At 44.1% G+C, this 16197-nt stretch overlaps 1 protein-coding gene and 1 long non-coding RNA gene across 8 annotated transcripts in view; one reads left to right on the forward strand and one right to left on the reverse strand.

Moving 5' to 3' along the window:
• Positions 1 to 16004, forward strand: part of LOC116961272 — a 20934-nt gene extending 4930 nt beyond the window's left edge. The window contains exons 2-4 of one of the 3 annotated variants that reach the window (XR_004406922.2): positions 4803 to 4840; positions 6206 to 6539; positions 13800 to 16004. This is a non-coding gene — a long non-coding RNA (uncharacterized LOC116961272). Of the gene's footprint in view, positions 1 to 4802; positions 4841 to 6205; positions 6540 to 7814; positions 10320 to 13799 lie in introns of those variants that run through there. The other 2 variants (XR_004406921.2, XR_006166206.1) reach the window with 2 other exon arrangements.
• Positions 15694 to 16197, reverse strand: part of BZW2 (basic leucine zipper and W2 domains 2) — a 60105-nt gene continuing 59601 nt past the window's right edge. For all 5 annotated transcript variants that reach the window (XM_032991806.2, XM_032991803.2, XM_042801800.1 and 2 more), the window contains one exon: positions 15694 to 16150. In XM_032991806.2, the coding sequence (XP_032847697.1) occupies positions 16122 to 16150 (29 nt within the window). In that variant the 3' untranslated portion in view covers positions 15694 to 16121. The remainder of the gene's footprint in view (positions 16151 to 16197) is intronic.

Here is a 16197-nt window from a genome sequence, read left to right on the forward strand (position 1 = left end):
GTCCCTCTAATGTTTATAGACAGGTGGGGGAGGGGGGAAACAAACAGCAAAGAATTAAAATAGCACCAGGACACTGACTTTAAAAGGAAAGTATATTTTACTGTTCAGCCTTGTAAAAATAGTAAAAGAGGCAAATACTCATTTTATAGGTTCAGAAGCTAGTTCTTGGGATTTTCTAAAAATCTTATCTTGGTTGTAAGAATTGCCTTTCAGAACATTTAAAATCCATTTTGATTTAAGCTGATAGAGTGTTAGGATAAGGAGAGCTTGTTGCATCTAGTGTATTAAAGGAACAACCGGAGGCTGAAAATAGCAGGAAAATTATATTTTGAATAGTAGCACATGAAGGGCTTGTCCCAAAGCCCAGTCCTTCTGTTCAAGACTAGGATTTGGGGATGTCCTGGAATTGGGCTGCATTTAGTTAAGTCTGGAACAGAAAAAGGCAGAATCCTAGATACAGGCAACAAAGTGCTCTCATGCTTCCTGCAGCCAAATCCAAACTCATTTGTGCTGTTAAGTGTAAGCCATGCACATGTCTCTCTGGAGAGGTGGGTAACTGCTGGGAAGGTAGCCCCTCGGAGACAGTGTTTATCATACCCTGTTCTCATGGGAAGTGTATCAGTGCAGTGCGATGGCACCAGATCCACGGTCACATCTGTTCTTCAGGTCTGAAATATACCCAGAAAACTTCAACAGTAAATATAAGTTAAGACAGTAACTGTAATTAACAGGACATGTTAATGCCTGTGGACTAACAGTGGGAGAATAAATAGTTTTCAGATCAACTGCAGTTTTATTGGTCTTATGTCTGCTGCAGGTTCTCATTACTACTGTATCCCAAAGATTTAATCTTTATGAAGTTCAGTTGGAAACCGTCACCACTTGGTTTTGGTTTGAAGGGAAAATGGATACCATCTGCTGAACACCCTACCAGGTGATTCCCTGGGAGAGTTCCAAGAAATCCTGAAGTAATCAGGCATCATATGCTAAAAAGCAGAAATCCGAAGTGTTTACAAGTACATAGCAGAACAGTAGAGGATGGTCTGAGCAAGACCTTGTACTGTGAGAGCGGAAGGGTGGGGAGAAAAGCTGTGCATCACAGAGGAAGTTCCAGCACCAAGGTTCTGATGTAAGCTGCTTAGCTAACCGCTCATCACCAGGTCTGTCTGCTGACTGTGTCACTGGGCATATGAGGTGTGTGACAAGCTGTGTCGTGCCTGTCACAGAGCCGTGGAGAGCAGAGGTTGGAAGGGACCCCAGGAGGTCATCTGATCCAACCTTCTGATCCAACCAAGCTCAAAGTAGGGCTAACTCCTGAGCCAAAGCAGTTTGCTCGGGGAGACGTTCGGTCAAGTTTTGGACATCTCTGAGGATGGAGAGCCACAAGCTGTCAAGCAGCTCATTCCAGCGCTTGAGTACTCTCCCTATGAAAACTTTTCTGTTACCAGAGCTAACCTCCTTGCAACTCGTGGCCGTTGCCTTGTTCTTTTGCTGTGTCCCTCTGAGAAGAGTTTGGCTCTGTCTTCGCTCTGACTCCTTTTAGAGAGTGGAAGATTGCAGTCAGATCTGCCCCCAGCCTTCTTTTATCTAGGTTAAACAAACACAGTTCCATTGTTATTCCTACGTCATGTGTTTAGGAGCCAGAGCAGTCCTTTTTTCCCTGTGATGTCATGAGCTTCTATTTTTCCTTTGACTTCCTGCTAAAGTGGGATAGAGCACTTGTGAGAAAATGGAGACATTTGGTCTAAACCAGCAATCCTCAGGTGAAAGAAATTCACAGGAAGAAGAGAAAGACAGAATGCTGAATTTTGGTTATCTGTTGTTTCTTTCTGTAAGGCACGGTCAGTATGCTCACCCTGCTCCTTCAGCACAGCTTACCTCTAGTAAAGTGAGCTGCTCTGGTCCTGGGACGATGTGAGAATCTTTCAGAAATGGACAACTTACTTGTGAGCAAAACCTTGAAAACATAAGCAGTAAATTGCTCAAAATTCAGAAGGTAAATTTAAAGAACACAGTTTCTTTCCTAATATCAAATCTTAAACCAGTGTCATAGCTAATTTAGACACCTGACATACATTTTGAAGTAGTTGGTGCAGTAACAATGCTATATGCCTCTAGTAATTCATCTTTCTTTAAACTATCTCATTATTAGAACATCCTACCTTCTTTTCTTGCAAAGAGAAGACCTACAGCCATGAGCTGCTAGTAATGTGAATGCGGTACTTCTGAGCATGCATGAGGAGCATATAGAAAACCTATGACTCTTTCCTCTAGTTAGGAAAACAACCTTCCCCTGCCAGCCAGTTCTGCTGCATCACCACCGTCATCTGTGCACAAGCTGGAGACAAGCTGGAAAGCAGTTTCATCATTTGGTCTTTTCCCTTGAAAGCACTAAAAGAGTACCAGGCCCCTGCATAAAAATGTAAAGCAACATGAGTGCTCAGGAGTATGTGCATCAATGAGCACAGCTCTTTATTTTCCAGTAGTCTTCTTGCAAGCAAATGACACTAAGGGTGGAATAGGCACCTAGTAACTATGAAATAGAAGAAACAAACTTTGTTTGTTACTTGGAGTGTCAGGTGATACTTGACAGTGAAACCCTAAAGTCTCATGCTTATTCCAAATTTACTGCTTTGCTCTTGAGCTATACATCCAGCTGCAGTACAGGAGCAGACCCAGCACTGTGAAAATCAGCCTGTTTGTCTTGGTGTGGAGTGCATTTCTGACTTTATGCAGGCTAAGCAATATATAGGCTTATGCTATGCATTTAAACTTGGCTTCATACTGTATCCCACAGGTTAGCTGCTCGTAGAGTCTGCTGTCAGTGCTTTCTGCTGTCAGTGCCCAGACATCTGCACTGGGGACGTTACACAGGCTGACAGTCAGATACTGATATGTGCAATAAGTAATTAATCCCTTAAGCACGCAGGAAGTTTCTGTCAGTTGAATTTGCTTGGTACAATTTCCCTAAAAGAAAGATAAAAGGTGATGGGGCATGGCCTATCTTTCACCAAAGTTTCTCCTCGGAGTCCCAAGACTTGCCTGTTTTTGTTGTCTTGCCAGCCTGCATTCCCAGTGTAGGGTTTGCTCTTTCAAAGCTGTGTTTTTTCATTTTTCTAGTGGGTCCTGGTCGAGACAGCCATCAGTCAAAAATGGTCTGATATGAATCGGCCAGGTATTAACTTTGGTTTGTTAATTTCTTCTCTGTGGCCTCTTTTTTTTGTGCAGTTTACACAGTCAAAGAGAAGAGTGTTCTGATGGTGTGCTAATACAGTTTCCGTTTAATTAGGTACTTTCAAATGTGTCAAGAAACCTTATGCAAGAGAGCAAGAGAAGCAAACAGTAAGGGATGAAGGAAGGACACAGCAGGGTTTATGCTGTTCTATTTTAATTTTTTTTAAGAAAATGAAAGAGTGAAGAATCCCAAAATGAGAGAAAATTTGCAGGGACTGTGCTTTACAGAAAGCACACTGAATTCCAAGCAAATGTAATGGTAAATCTAAACTTAATTCTGCAGAGAATTTTAAATGATGATGGATTTTCAAGTTAAAAATAATCAGTTTCCCAGGATGAGCTGGAAAGTGGTTTTGACACCATCTTGTGTTTTATTTCCACCTTCTGTGTGTGAGTGAGAGATGTCAGCTCTGGAAGCTGCCAGCCTGTCACCACAGGAGTGGCTTTTCTTCTAGAAATGTATTGCAACTTGATGGCACAGTTTCCCTAGAACAGCCCAAGTCGTGGCAGCTCGCAGTGTATTTGCTGCTGCTTGCCTTGTTGGTGCCACCGAGAGAGACACAGCAGCTGACAAAACAATAACTGGGATGCTGCTGAAAAACAAGGCTGATTCAGCAAGAACAAACCATTTTAGATATGAACCTGTTTTTTAAAGGATCCAGCCTTAAATGAATATGATGTACTCAAAATAACGTGCTCTCAAAGGCTGCTTTTCCCCAGGAAATATTTCTTCATGTGGTTTAGGTAGAGCAAGCAATCAGTTGTATTGGGAGCAGACAGGTCTGGAGCACAGGCCACCTGTGAGTGCACTGCGGAGCTTCTTTGCAGCCGTGCAGGGGGATTGCTGGCGTGAGTGACAATAGATGTTGTGAGTGCCGACAGCTATTGTAAGTGGCATTACAGTAGAAGCAGGCCAGCAAAAGTCAGGTAGACTTTATGGCCCTTTCCTTGTCAACAGCAGGCCAGCGTTTGTTTCCAGTCTCAATTCTGGCTATTGGTGTTAAGAAGATTTGCTCCAAGGTGACCAGCCGGAGTGGACTTCAAGTCTCTTTGTTGTGCTTCTCATTGCTATGTCTGTGTTGGGGCTGAGACTCCACCACTTCATCCCCGTAAGTCTCCGCTGTCAGAATTCATGCAGTATTTCCAGATAACTTGATGTCTACCCCGGGTGTCATCTCCCTCTCTGAGCCAAAGGACAGGAAGGTCACTGGTCTGCGAGAACAAAGCAGAAGATCCCTCAAAAGAACAGGATTTACTCCACATACTGGGTAAAACCTTAACTGCAGAGGCTGCTACAACAGTTTTATTTTTAAATTGTATGTTTGTTTTATTTGGCATTCCTGTGTCAAAGGCATGTGTCCTGCACTAACCAAATGATGTAGGCACCTCTGCATTTGGGGAGTAGAGCACATCTGATTTTTTTTTTTTTTTGCCAATAGTTGTGTTTTTTTCACAGTGCTTTATCAGATCTGTTTAATATTATTTTACTGAGCTGTGTGATTTCTGTTTTGTTTTTTTTTTGTTTGTTTGTTTGCCTCTGAAGAATAATATATTTCTGTACGTTACAGGCACAGCACAGCAGTGAAAGAGGACTGGTGAGAGGTAGGTCAGTAACATACTTTCTCCAAATACCTTCTTCAAAACTGGAAGGAGTTTCTGGTTCTGATGCCTCCATCTTGGGGCAATATCTAGATTTCCAACATTTCCATTTTATGGGGTGGAGTCAGAACCCTTGGGAATTCCAGAATATCTATGTGTTCCTGATATTTTAAGTGAATTCTTGTGAGAACAGTCAGCATGGATTTCATCATGGAAACAAAATTCCAGCTTAAATGTCATCTACAGCCTGGTTCAGACCCTCCCGCTGTTGCAGGACTTTAACTGGCAGGTTGTTGCTCTGCTGTCACTCTCATTTATGTTTGTAGAAGGCTGTGCTTCTGTGCTTTTCCGCTAGCTTACTTTTAGGTTTCCATCTATATTATTAAAGTTGTCCCTAGTGGACTCTTCCCTTGATACGGGAAGAAGTTGTCCTTTTTCTTCCTCCCTGAGGATTGGTATTCCCAAGAAGACCACACTTTTCCTCTGTGCCTTTTTCATGTTAAAAAGCCAGGGTTGCTTTGCAACATCAGCACCACCATGTGTTCCTCTTCAGTCAGTGGTCCATATATCTGCTTACAACTTTCAGACCTCTCCCAGACCCTGTGGAAACTTTTTGGAGTTTAGGGTCATGAGAACCAGTTGCTTTAGGACTTCTTTAGTAGATACATATCTTTTATTTACCCATGCTGATTCTTCTTGTCTGCATTTGATTCTTGCATTTCATCTATCCTGCTCAAGTTTAGTAATGTATAAGGGTGAGTTTGCACACAGGCAGAACATAAACAAGTGGCTATTTGCTTTTCTAGTCCTTGAAAGGAGGATTGTGTTATTCAAGTTTAAATAAATCATCCAGATGTGTGCATGTATCATTTGAGCTGCATTTTGCCCTGAGAATTCTTCAGTTAAAGGAGCCCCATCAGCTGCTGTTTCAGAAAGGTCTCTAAAAAAAAACAACTCATTTCAGTTTCTGTAACAGCTACTAAGTTATAACATAAATATAATGATATAGATGCTACATAAATCACTAAACTATAACCAGTTGTTACAAAAATATTAAAACTCACTCACACAAACAAAACTAAGAAAACATGTAAAAGAAACTGTGAATGTGATTATGCACAAAATGCAGTTGAAAGCTAAAAAAAGAAAGGAAAAAGATTGAGATGAAGCAACCTCTGCTCATTGGTAACGGGACCCGGGTGTGACTGCAGGAGGAGCAGCACATGAGAGAGCAGTACATACATGCAGCTTGGTGCAGAAGTGCCAGCACATGACCTTGGTTTATGCAGTTACTCTGAATTGTCTTTCTGTCCTGTTTTTTGTGTCCTGCCCTTCTTGTGGGACTGGCACTTCTCTCCCTCTGTCTTTGCAGCGTTTCCAGGTGCTGGTGTTTCCCCTGACAAGCTACTGGCCTATTTGGGCTCTCTGGAGACTGCATCCCTACGAATCTGGTTGCTGTGATTATTTTAGCACCCGCCGCAGATCTCCCTGGGGGACAGAGGAGTTGTGCCAGCAGATGTGGCTCGTGCGCTCTGCTCGCGCTGGGCCCGGCAGGCAGGCTGGGTGCAGGCTGGAGGGGCTCCAAGGGGGGTGCGAAGCCATGGCGCTTGGTCCCTGCCCCAGCCCCCCGGGGAAGGGGGGATCCACCCAGGAAGTTTTGCTGAGGGTGACTCGGAAACCTGGGCCAACGTGTGAGGGAGAGGAAGGTGAGATACCACGGTAAATAAGAGGTGGTCTGCCTGGGAACAGAAGGCATTGCCGTGTTGGATTTATTGCATTATGTGTGTTTTGTGAGGGGAGAGAGAATTCAGGGTGTTCTCAGCTGTGATTTCATCACAGGATGAAATACCCTTCGATTAGAATTCGGCCTTAATGGTTTCTTGTGGAACAGTTTTACAGGTTGAGAGGTTTCTGGATTCACTAATGTCTTAAGCTCAAAAAAACCCGCAGGAGATAGATAGGAAGTCTCTGATAGCAAGCAGAAATAGAACATTATTTCTATTAACCCCAGAATCCCACTGTCGTGATAAAACCACAGAAAAATGTTTTTATTTCCAAGAGGTGGGAAAAGTGTCATCTTCCAGGTCTGCCCATACCCTGCTTCCATCTCTTGACACGAGAAATTTCTGGCTGTGGAAGCATAGTCCTATCTCCAGGCTGTTTCAGATGTCTTTGCATTGGTGTTACCCCAAGGGTCTGGATCATAGGGACAGACTTGATGCAGGGATGGGTACCCAGCCACATGGTAAATACCTTTTTTTCCCAGCTAGCGTAGTGCTGCCTGTGACCCTTGAGCAAAGGTGGAAAAGTGTGAATCTCCTGTATTTGAACTTCTTTAAGTCATCAGCACAGTGAAAAGGAGAGATTCTGTGACATCTTTTAACCTTTTCTTCCACTGACAGGTCCTACTTATTCCACAAACTATAAATTATCTGCCTACCCACTTCCCTTTAGAATATCCTTCAGTATCACAGATACCATCTGTTTTCTCTTGGATGGTCTTATTGATACAAATCTAATTAAATTTTAGAGTAGTTGTTCTCAGTTGGTTTTTATTTTTTCAAGGCTGCTGCTTATATTTTGGACCTGAAGGACTGAGGTACTTGAAAGCTTATTGATTTTTCCCAGCTAGACTAGTGGGTCTAATACTACAGGTCTGCCTACAAGCCTTATTTTGGTCATATCCTCGGATACATCAACAATGCTGTTTTGTTATTTCTTCTGGTGTAATTTATGGCTGTCAGTGTTACGCAAATATCCCAGCAATAACTAGTAATGATGTGGAGAGGGTTATGTTGGCATGTCAGCAATGTTCCTGAAGTTCATCAGGGAAAAATAAACAGAAAAATCTCAGGCATCTGATGTACTAGAAGAGACTGCAACGCAAATGCATCTTACTATTATGAAGTTGCCATGATACAGTCATTTGTTCATTCTGAGCTAAATATTTCCTCTTTTATTTCTGTGTGTTCCTAATTCAGAGAAATTTGGTGTTCAGGAGTGCGTTTCTCCCTGCTAGTGGAGTTCCAGAGCAGTTTGCAGTTTCCCTGCAGTCCCGTAGGGTGAAGGGTGCTGGACAAACACTCAGGTCCTGTAACACCATCAGTAGATGTGCTAATGATGCGTGTGGGATGCAGTGGCAGTTGTTAATGCTGGACTGTTAAATGAGACACTTGGACTGAGGTCTTTGAGCTTCTGGCAGCCAAGCGCCATGGGAGTGACAGATCCAAAGTACCAAACTGTTACCTGTCAGGCTGCACCCGTGTCGTACTGACAGTTCCAGCACTGGCCTCTTTCCTTGTGCTGACTGGGAGGAGATGGTGGCTCTTGGCAGACACAGTCCAGCAACACCTCTCCAGTGGGCAGGGGACACACCCTGCACGTCTGCAAAACGCAGCCATCCGTGTGGTCCTGCTCGGGGATGGCTGAGACTGACGAGTGCATTTCTCTTGCATCCCTCATGGGAGAGGCAGCGGGAAAGCAAGCACATACTCTTCACTCCCCTTTTTGTCTGGATGACCTCAGATGGGTCGTGCTCACCAGCATGGTGAGGTGAGACTCCACCCAGCTCAGCTCCCACCGAAGCTCCTGAGCTCCCTTGTAAGCTCAGAACATCTTTCTCATTGGGTTATGACGTAGCTAAACTGAAAAGGAGAAACCCAAAAAGGGCCAAGCACCTGAAACTCCCACTAGTGCTTGGGGTGACACGAGCTACCAGGCCTCTGTGGGAAGAAACCGTGGCCACCACTGTGCTGGTAATCATACTCCTGCCAGGAAAAAATAGCAATGGATCAGGTCATCTGGGACACGAGCGCAGCAGCTCTGTGCCAAGGGCCAAATGTAGGTTATGTGCACAGCCTGGGCGTGCTCTCCTGCCCGAGTGCCGTCTTCTGCAGGTGTTGGCATAACTCCCCCTCTCTGGATTTGTTTCTATTTACATGAAGCTCTGAAGGGCCCATGGGGCTGGTAAGGAGCAGGAATTAACTTTTCCTTAAATGTCATAGCAAAACCCTGGTGGTGAAGTGGAACAAGTCAACCCTGAAGATTTGCTTTTTACCCATCCAAAATCAAAAGATGTGGCGCTTTTTTTTTTTTTTTTTTTTTTTTTTTAAATATATACTTACATAATTTGTCCTCATTTTGGTTCTTAATAGCTAGCACAGCTCAGCTGGCTAGCTGGCTGCAATTAGGCCGTGTAATATTACTTGTGTCTCTTTTTGAGAAATGACTGGTTTGTCTTAGCCCACAAGCCTTATTTTAGATAATGAAAAGCCCCATTTTTAAGTGCAAATGTGATTTTAAAGCTAGTTATTCTTGTCCATGAACATGACGAGACCTTAAAGCAGAATCTTTGAGGTGCCGAAGGAGACCCGTTAAAATTACCAGGCATTTATCAGAGCCTCAGTAAGGACGTGTTTGAGCACGACAGGTTTTGTTCTTCTCCACATGCTGTTCAGACAAACCCAGCCAGGCTGAACCACCACGTGCCCTACACCCACCACTGCTCAAGGGCTGAACCCGCCAGTTCTGAAAGCTCCCATTTTGAGGAAGGTGTTCAAAACAGAAACCAGGGTTGAGCAGCCACCGCACCTTTGCAACACTGAAAGTAAGGGCTTGGGCCACGTTTTCTCGCTCTCTTTGCTCGTCTTGGAGTGCTGGTCTGTCATTGCTTAAGTGCAGAAGCTGTCCTGAAAGAAAACTCTGCCGCTCAAATACAAGACCCTAAGAAGCTTGCTGCTAATGCAGCACCACAGAAGTTTGTCAGTGCCCTGCCCCAGGCACCACCTCTGGGGAGCTGGAGCCCCACGATGAGCTGCACCAGGGACCCGAAACCTGACCCGGCTGCCTGCGGGGGGAGGAAGCGCCTCCAGCCCTCTCCGGTCCGTCAGTCCCACTCAGGCCAGTGCACGGGTGCTTCAACAAAGTTCTGCATCTTGAACTGTGAATTATGGCTGCATTGTGAGTAAACATGGAATGACTCGCCCACCCACCCACCCACCTACCCATTTGTTTAGACCCTGTTTAACACTACCTCATGCCTCTAAGTGGACTGTGCGGGGCTTTTAAAAATTTGAGAAGATGGCTCCTTTTCACTTGAAGCCTTCATTTGCATGCCAAGTGAAGATTTGAGAAGCAAAAGGGGTTTTTGTTTTCAGAAAAAAAAAATCGTAACTGCACGGGACTTAAGAAGAAACAAAACCTAGCTTTTGTGGAAATTATGAAAAACATGGAAGCTGGCTAATATGAACCCGGGGGGAGTGGAAAAAGCTGAACCGAGCTATTACCGAGCAGTGTGTGGCTTAAAGATGCTGTAGTGAGCTCTGGTGTGGGTAGTACTGAGAGCTTATGTTCTAACACTGTTTAGTGTAGTTTATGCTTTTCACATTATACCGCTTCCCTGCATTTATACTTAAGCTTGTGTCCTGGGTTGAGTGAGTGGTGGAGTTTTTTGGTGGCAGGGGAGGGGGCTATTGGGGCAGCCCCCTGTGAGAAGCTTCTTGAAGCTCCCCCAGCTCCAAGTCATCTCCACTTCTGTTTGGGAAATTGAGCCAATTGGCTGCGCCTCTGCGATAACGTATTTAAGAAGGGACGTGGTGACGGGCAGTGGGACTTGTGAGAAGGAGCTGCTGCAGCTGCCTGAACACCAAGGTCAGTGGAGGGACGGAGGAAGAAAGGAGGGGGGAGGTGTGCCGGAGCAGAGACCCCCCTGTATCCTGTGGGGAGACGGCAAGGCGGCCCCCCTCTGCCACCCATGATCTACGGTGGAGCAGACGTAGATTTATGGCCTGTGGCTCCTGCTCACCTGATCAAGGTGCTATGCCCAAAGAAGGCCGGGGTCTTGTGGGAAAAGGCAGCCCTGCTGCTGTAATTCAGCGCTGGGAGGATTGCAGCATGTGGGGGAGTCCCACGCCGGAGCAGCTCGGGAAGGGCTGCAGCTGTGGGAGGGAATCCAGTTGGAGGAAGTTAGTGACCCACGATGGAGCAGTGTGGGGAACGCTGCGGCCCGTGGGAGGAATTAAAGTCGGAGAAAGTTTGTGGAGGACTGTCTCCTGTGAGAGGGGGACCACGATGGAGCAGGGGGTAACAAGTTTTGGACACTCCCCTCGCCGAACATGAAGGAAGTGGCAGCGCTGACTGCACCCCCCATTCCCTGCCCCTGCGCCACTGGGGGAGGAGGTAGAGATATCGGGAGCAGAGCTGAGCCCGGGAAGAAGGGAGGGGTGGGGGGAGGTGTTCTCAAGATGTGGCAATGCTTCTGACTGTCCTACTCTGTTATGTGTTGTTAGTGTCTGTAATAAATGTATGTTCTTTTTTCTTCCCCTAACGAGTCTGCCTTTTGCTCGTGATCATAAAAGGGGGATTTTTTTCCCCATCCCAGTCCTATCTCGAACCCCAAGCCTGGCTCTCTGTCCCTTCTCATTGCCGGAGGGGAAGGGAAAGAGCGCTGCTGCATTGTGGTTGGCTGCCAACCAGGCCCAAACCACGGCAGCTTGCTAACCACTTCTGGCCGGCTCCCATGAGCTGGAAAGTGGTGATGCAAGTTGCTCACTTGTTTCTGTGTCCAGCCCTCCATTATATACCAAGCAACAGGCACGAAGTGTTTGATACTTCAAAGTCCTACCCAGGAGCTTGGCTAGCTAAGTCAGAAGAGAACCCACTACCTCATACCTCTTAATGAAGCATAGGGGCCATTCTAGAAGGTGTTTCCCAAGCCCCAAAAAGATGTGATGAGTGTAGATGCTTCTCCTGCACTTATGTGCACCCATACAGCACAGTTTGCTCTGGGCCATACTAGGGTTTCAAGGCATTCCTGCGTTACAAAGAAAGATGTTAATAAATAGCACGTCCTGAATTATGCCTGAGATAAGAATTGATATTTTAAGACATTTTTAATAGCCTTTGAATGTTTTAATTTGGAAAGCCGCAGAGGTAAAATAATGCAGAGCTTAGAGGGATTAAAAGGAATCTAAAAACAGTTTTAACAGCCAGATGATCAATTGTGTGTGTTTTCTTAAACTAGTTGCCCAGCCATTTCTTACAGCACAGGAAGGGAGAGGGCTGAATCACCTGTTTGTCTGGTTGTCACTTCAGTTACTAGTAGAGAGTAGGGTAAATTCCAAGCAGCAAGTGATTGCATCCAGGCTAAAAGCGTTATGTATAAACAATGCTTCAAAATCCCAGTGTTCTGAATTTTCTGAACAACTTTATGAGCAAAGCCAATAACACTCTCAACAAAACTAAGATCCATTCTAAATGTTTTGACATTACAAAGTACTTCATTCACTTAGAAATACCTTCTTTCATGGACTGAAACTGAGTTGTAGTCAAAATATTCTGTGTCTAATTATCTTCCCTTTAGTATTTCACACATATCTTGTACTAGGTGTAATGACTTTCTCATGTGTGTACATTTTAAATAATTTTCTTAAAAAATAATGTTTTATAAAACTATTTGTATATTATTTAAATATATTTTAATATTTAAATATATTGCATGAATAATGCAGTATTCTAAATATGTATGTTTGCCAATACATTTATAAATAGTATTTATATTGAATATGTTATATTAAGCATTTTGATAATTCTTTGAATTATAAATAAAATATAAAGAATGTTCAAAAATAGCTTTTCATTTTTAAATCTGTTTTGACAATGGACAGGGTCTTAATCAGAAAGAAGTCATTACTACAGCTCAGGATTCTTTGTGGAACAAACATATGCATCAGTTCACCACTATCTCCTATGTTCTGAAATTTTTAAATACTAAAAGAGTAACTGGCCATTAATTTAATATATGTAGCCTGTGGATGAACTCAGTTGCAAGACATGTGGTGAGTTTGTTAGAAAACGACTTAAATCCGTAAGATTTAAGTATAGGGCCTGACACAGTCAGACAAGCCTGCAATGCAATTAGGTAGTTGAAGGAGTAAGAAATGGGAACTGTAGCAACCCATTTCAGATTTCTAACCAGGGCTTTCACCAAGGAGACTGTAAAAACTCAACTCACTCACTGTTGCATCCCAAGAAAGATGTGGTCCCTCTCCTGGAGAGCACCTGCATGCTAGAGGAATGTTTTGCAGCGGTATAAATGGTGCTCTCAGGTAAAACCTCAGCACGAGCTCAGAAGGGAGAGGCCGGAAGGGAGGAATCACCTTCTGATTTAATCCCATTTTCATAGTGCATTCTGTTGCAATTTATTGTTGAGTAGGAGATACGTACAGTTCTGACATCTAGATTGCACTGAAGTTTTAAAACGAAATGCAATATATTATGTCAAGCACATTTTCTATTACGTATATTTTTATAAGACAACTGATTCCATATTTGAAGAATATATTTAGCATTAACTGTAACTTTCATTTCTGTGGCAGAGAAACACTAATTCAAGGGTTGTGTTAAAAAAATGCTTTGGATTGGGGACATTTTTAACTGAAAGGCAGACTCTGTGGAGGCTTCCAGGGAAGGGTATTTTGCCTGAAGAGTCACATCAAAAGCCCTGCCCAGCTTCTAAACTACGGGTTTCTTGAAAAGTCTAATCATTACATGTGTTTGTACCAAAATTCAGTCTGATGCAAACCGGGTCTATTTGTGTTCGTGCCCCTGCCCAGTTCAGTTATCGGCACGTATGTGAAATGCCGGATGAAAATACATACGTGCATGAAAAGTCCCCATCTGAACTTCATCTCAAAGATTAAATGGGGAAAATTCCTGAAAACTAGATTCAGAAACCTACATTCGGTGCCTAAGCAAAATAAGAAACCATTTTGCAGGGGGAGGGCAAGCTCCCAGGTGCTAAACGTGAGACGTGATATGAACATGGAAGGGGTTGGGTTTGGGGAGTTGCGCGACTGAAAATTGCAGACAACTACCGTCAGTCCAGAGTGCAACTCCTCGCGCCGCTCTGTATCACAGGTCTCAGCTTGGCCAGCAGCCCTGTCCTAAAAACACTCGTTTCTCTCCAGCACAACATCTATAAATGGAGCCCGAGACAACTGCGTCATAGAGCCTCTCAAGCTGGAAGGGACCCGTAAGGATCATCAAGTCCATCTTGACGGGTGCCTGGCTTGTAGGTACCTGAACTCCAGGGAAGCAGATCCCACCGAGCGCGAGGCCGAGCTCTGCTTCTGTGCTCTGAGGACACGGAGGCAGCAGGCAGGCGGGACTCGCGGCCTCCTGCCGCAGCGTGCCTCCAGCCGACGGCCCGGCCAGCCCCACCGCAGGCGCCTTCTTCTAGATCGGCACCTTGGAAACCAGCCTGGGTTTTAGATTATACAGAAAAGTAGTTCTACGTACCTTCGAAAGCAGCGATTTTGAATGTGGAATGTTTTTAGCAGTAGCGACTCCGCGTCAATGACAACTCAGTACTACCACTTCACCGCGGTGAGGAGATGGCCCCAGGTCAGTAGTGCCTGGCAAATTTATTTTCTGCAGTAACAGAGACTGAAATGGAAATCATGCATCTGATGCCTCAATTCCGCTTCATAGTATCACTATCTTACTGTCTCCTCTAAGTTGCTGGAAATATCCACGTGACATGTTTACCCTTCCAAAGATCAATACCTGTTACAAAAATAAACGCTGTTCTAGATGGAAAGCTGGCATTCAACAGCACTTCTTTTCCAGTAAAACTAGATACATATTGAGACAAGACATTTACAACTATGTGATGTGGTTTCCATCGAAAAATCTGTACTCTGTTAGCTTACTGGTTTCTAATGACAAAATACACCACTTCATTAATTATGCTCTTTCATGCTCTTCCCCCCGTAAGAATCCAAGCCTGTCTCTTCTAAACCTTACTAATCCAATCACTCATCTTTCGTGTGGATTTCACTCTGTGTTTGAAGGGAAGGATGCAGAGTGTTTTAAGTAACATAAAGAGAAGATGCGCTGAAGCAGTGCAATGTATCAGCAAGGTGACTCGCTGCCCTGGTCATTCTGGGCCACCAGTATGGTCAGAGGCAGGGACAGCACAGAGGGAAGCGGGGCAGGAGAAGACTACTTCCGAAGTAACCGGGCTCCTAAGAAATAAAACAGCAGCAACTGTTACCTGATCAACTGCTGTGTGAAAAAAGAAGTGGCAGTACGGAGCTGGTGCTGCACTGGACCTTTGCTGTTGAGTTCACATCCACGAGGCACAACACAGGATTCCAGGAACTCCGATCCCGAGCGCTGGCTGAGTATTCCCACAACACCAGACCTCTGGCTCTGGGATTGAGTTTTGAGACTTGCACGCGTGTACAAACCTCCACGTTGCCTCTGTTCATGCAACATCCTAACCAGGTCCCAGGCGCTGGAATTGTAAGTGGCATCACATCAAGGCACAAGGGGAATATTAAAGAAAGTGGGAAGGGTCTTGAAAAGTTAATATATTCATTTATGTATTTCAGTCAAGTATTTAATTGTGATATCACGCTGATGTAAATTTCAGATTTCACACCTAATGACTTTCAGTCGTGCATGTTTTGTAGCTAATGCTTCTCAAATAGGATTATTTTTTGGCAAAATTTAGCCATTACCAATAACTGAGTGTAGTCTGAACTGAGAACAGCATGTTATTCTACTTATCAACTGCACCAACTGTGTACCTGCAAAACTGGGACTCTGCAGATATGTTCCTGCACATTTTCTTTGCATTAATAAATCAAGATTTGCTATGGAATGTGGTTAATCTGTCCAAAATTATACGGAAACATAGAATAAAGATTAGACAGTGATCCCAATTAACGATGGATGCTGATTTTGTGATTAAATAGGAAAACAGTCTCTTGACATTCTTGTGTAATTTTCACTTGAAGGATCATAAAAACTTTGGCAAACCAAATTTAGAAAACACATACACTAACACCACACAGCTAAGATATAAAAGCCATTTATTCAAAAAAATGTGGTGGTGTCAAATCACATACACAAGCCAATATTGAGCTACAAACACAGACCAAACAGTTCTATAAACAGAAATTGGAGTGTTCATATACCATAGTACCTGAAAAAGACCGTTAATAAAAAGGAGTCCATAAGTATTTCATTTCACTTTTTCTATATGGCTCCTTGCTGAATGTCTTTGCCTAAGTTAGTGTACAATGAGCCAGAGGTAGAGTCCCAAGTAAAGCATCTAATGCCTCAGGGCTCCATTAAAAACCTTTATTCTTCTAAACAAAAGGAAAGCCTAGCCTATAGTTTTCTGTATGACACTGAAGTAAAGCCTCTTTGCTTGAACAGTACGGCATTCCCAAGCGCATTTGGCATTAACCTAGATTGAGACTGGGCTTTATTGGACCGTCTCAGTTCTCCTCCCCTTCAGACTCCGACTCTAGAAGAGAAGAAAGTAAAACGCTTCATGTAGGTCACACAAGGACA

Source organism: Tyto alba, unplaced genomic scaffold (assembly GCF_018691265.1).
Source record: "Tyto alba isolate M040663 unplaced genomic scaffold, T.alba_DEE_v4.0 Super-Scaffold_38, whole genome shotgun sequence".
Lineage (NCBI taxonomy): Eukaryota > Metazoa > Chordata > Aves > Strigiformes > Tytonidae > Tyto > Tyto alba.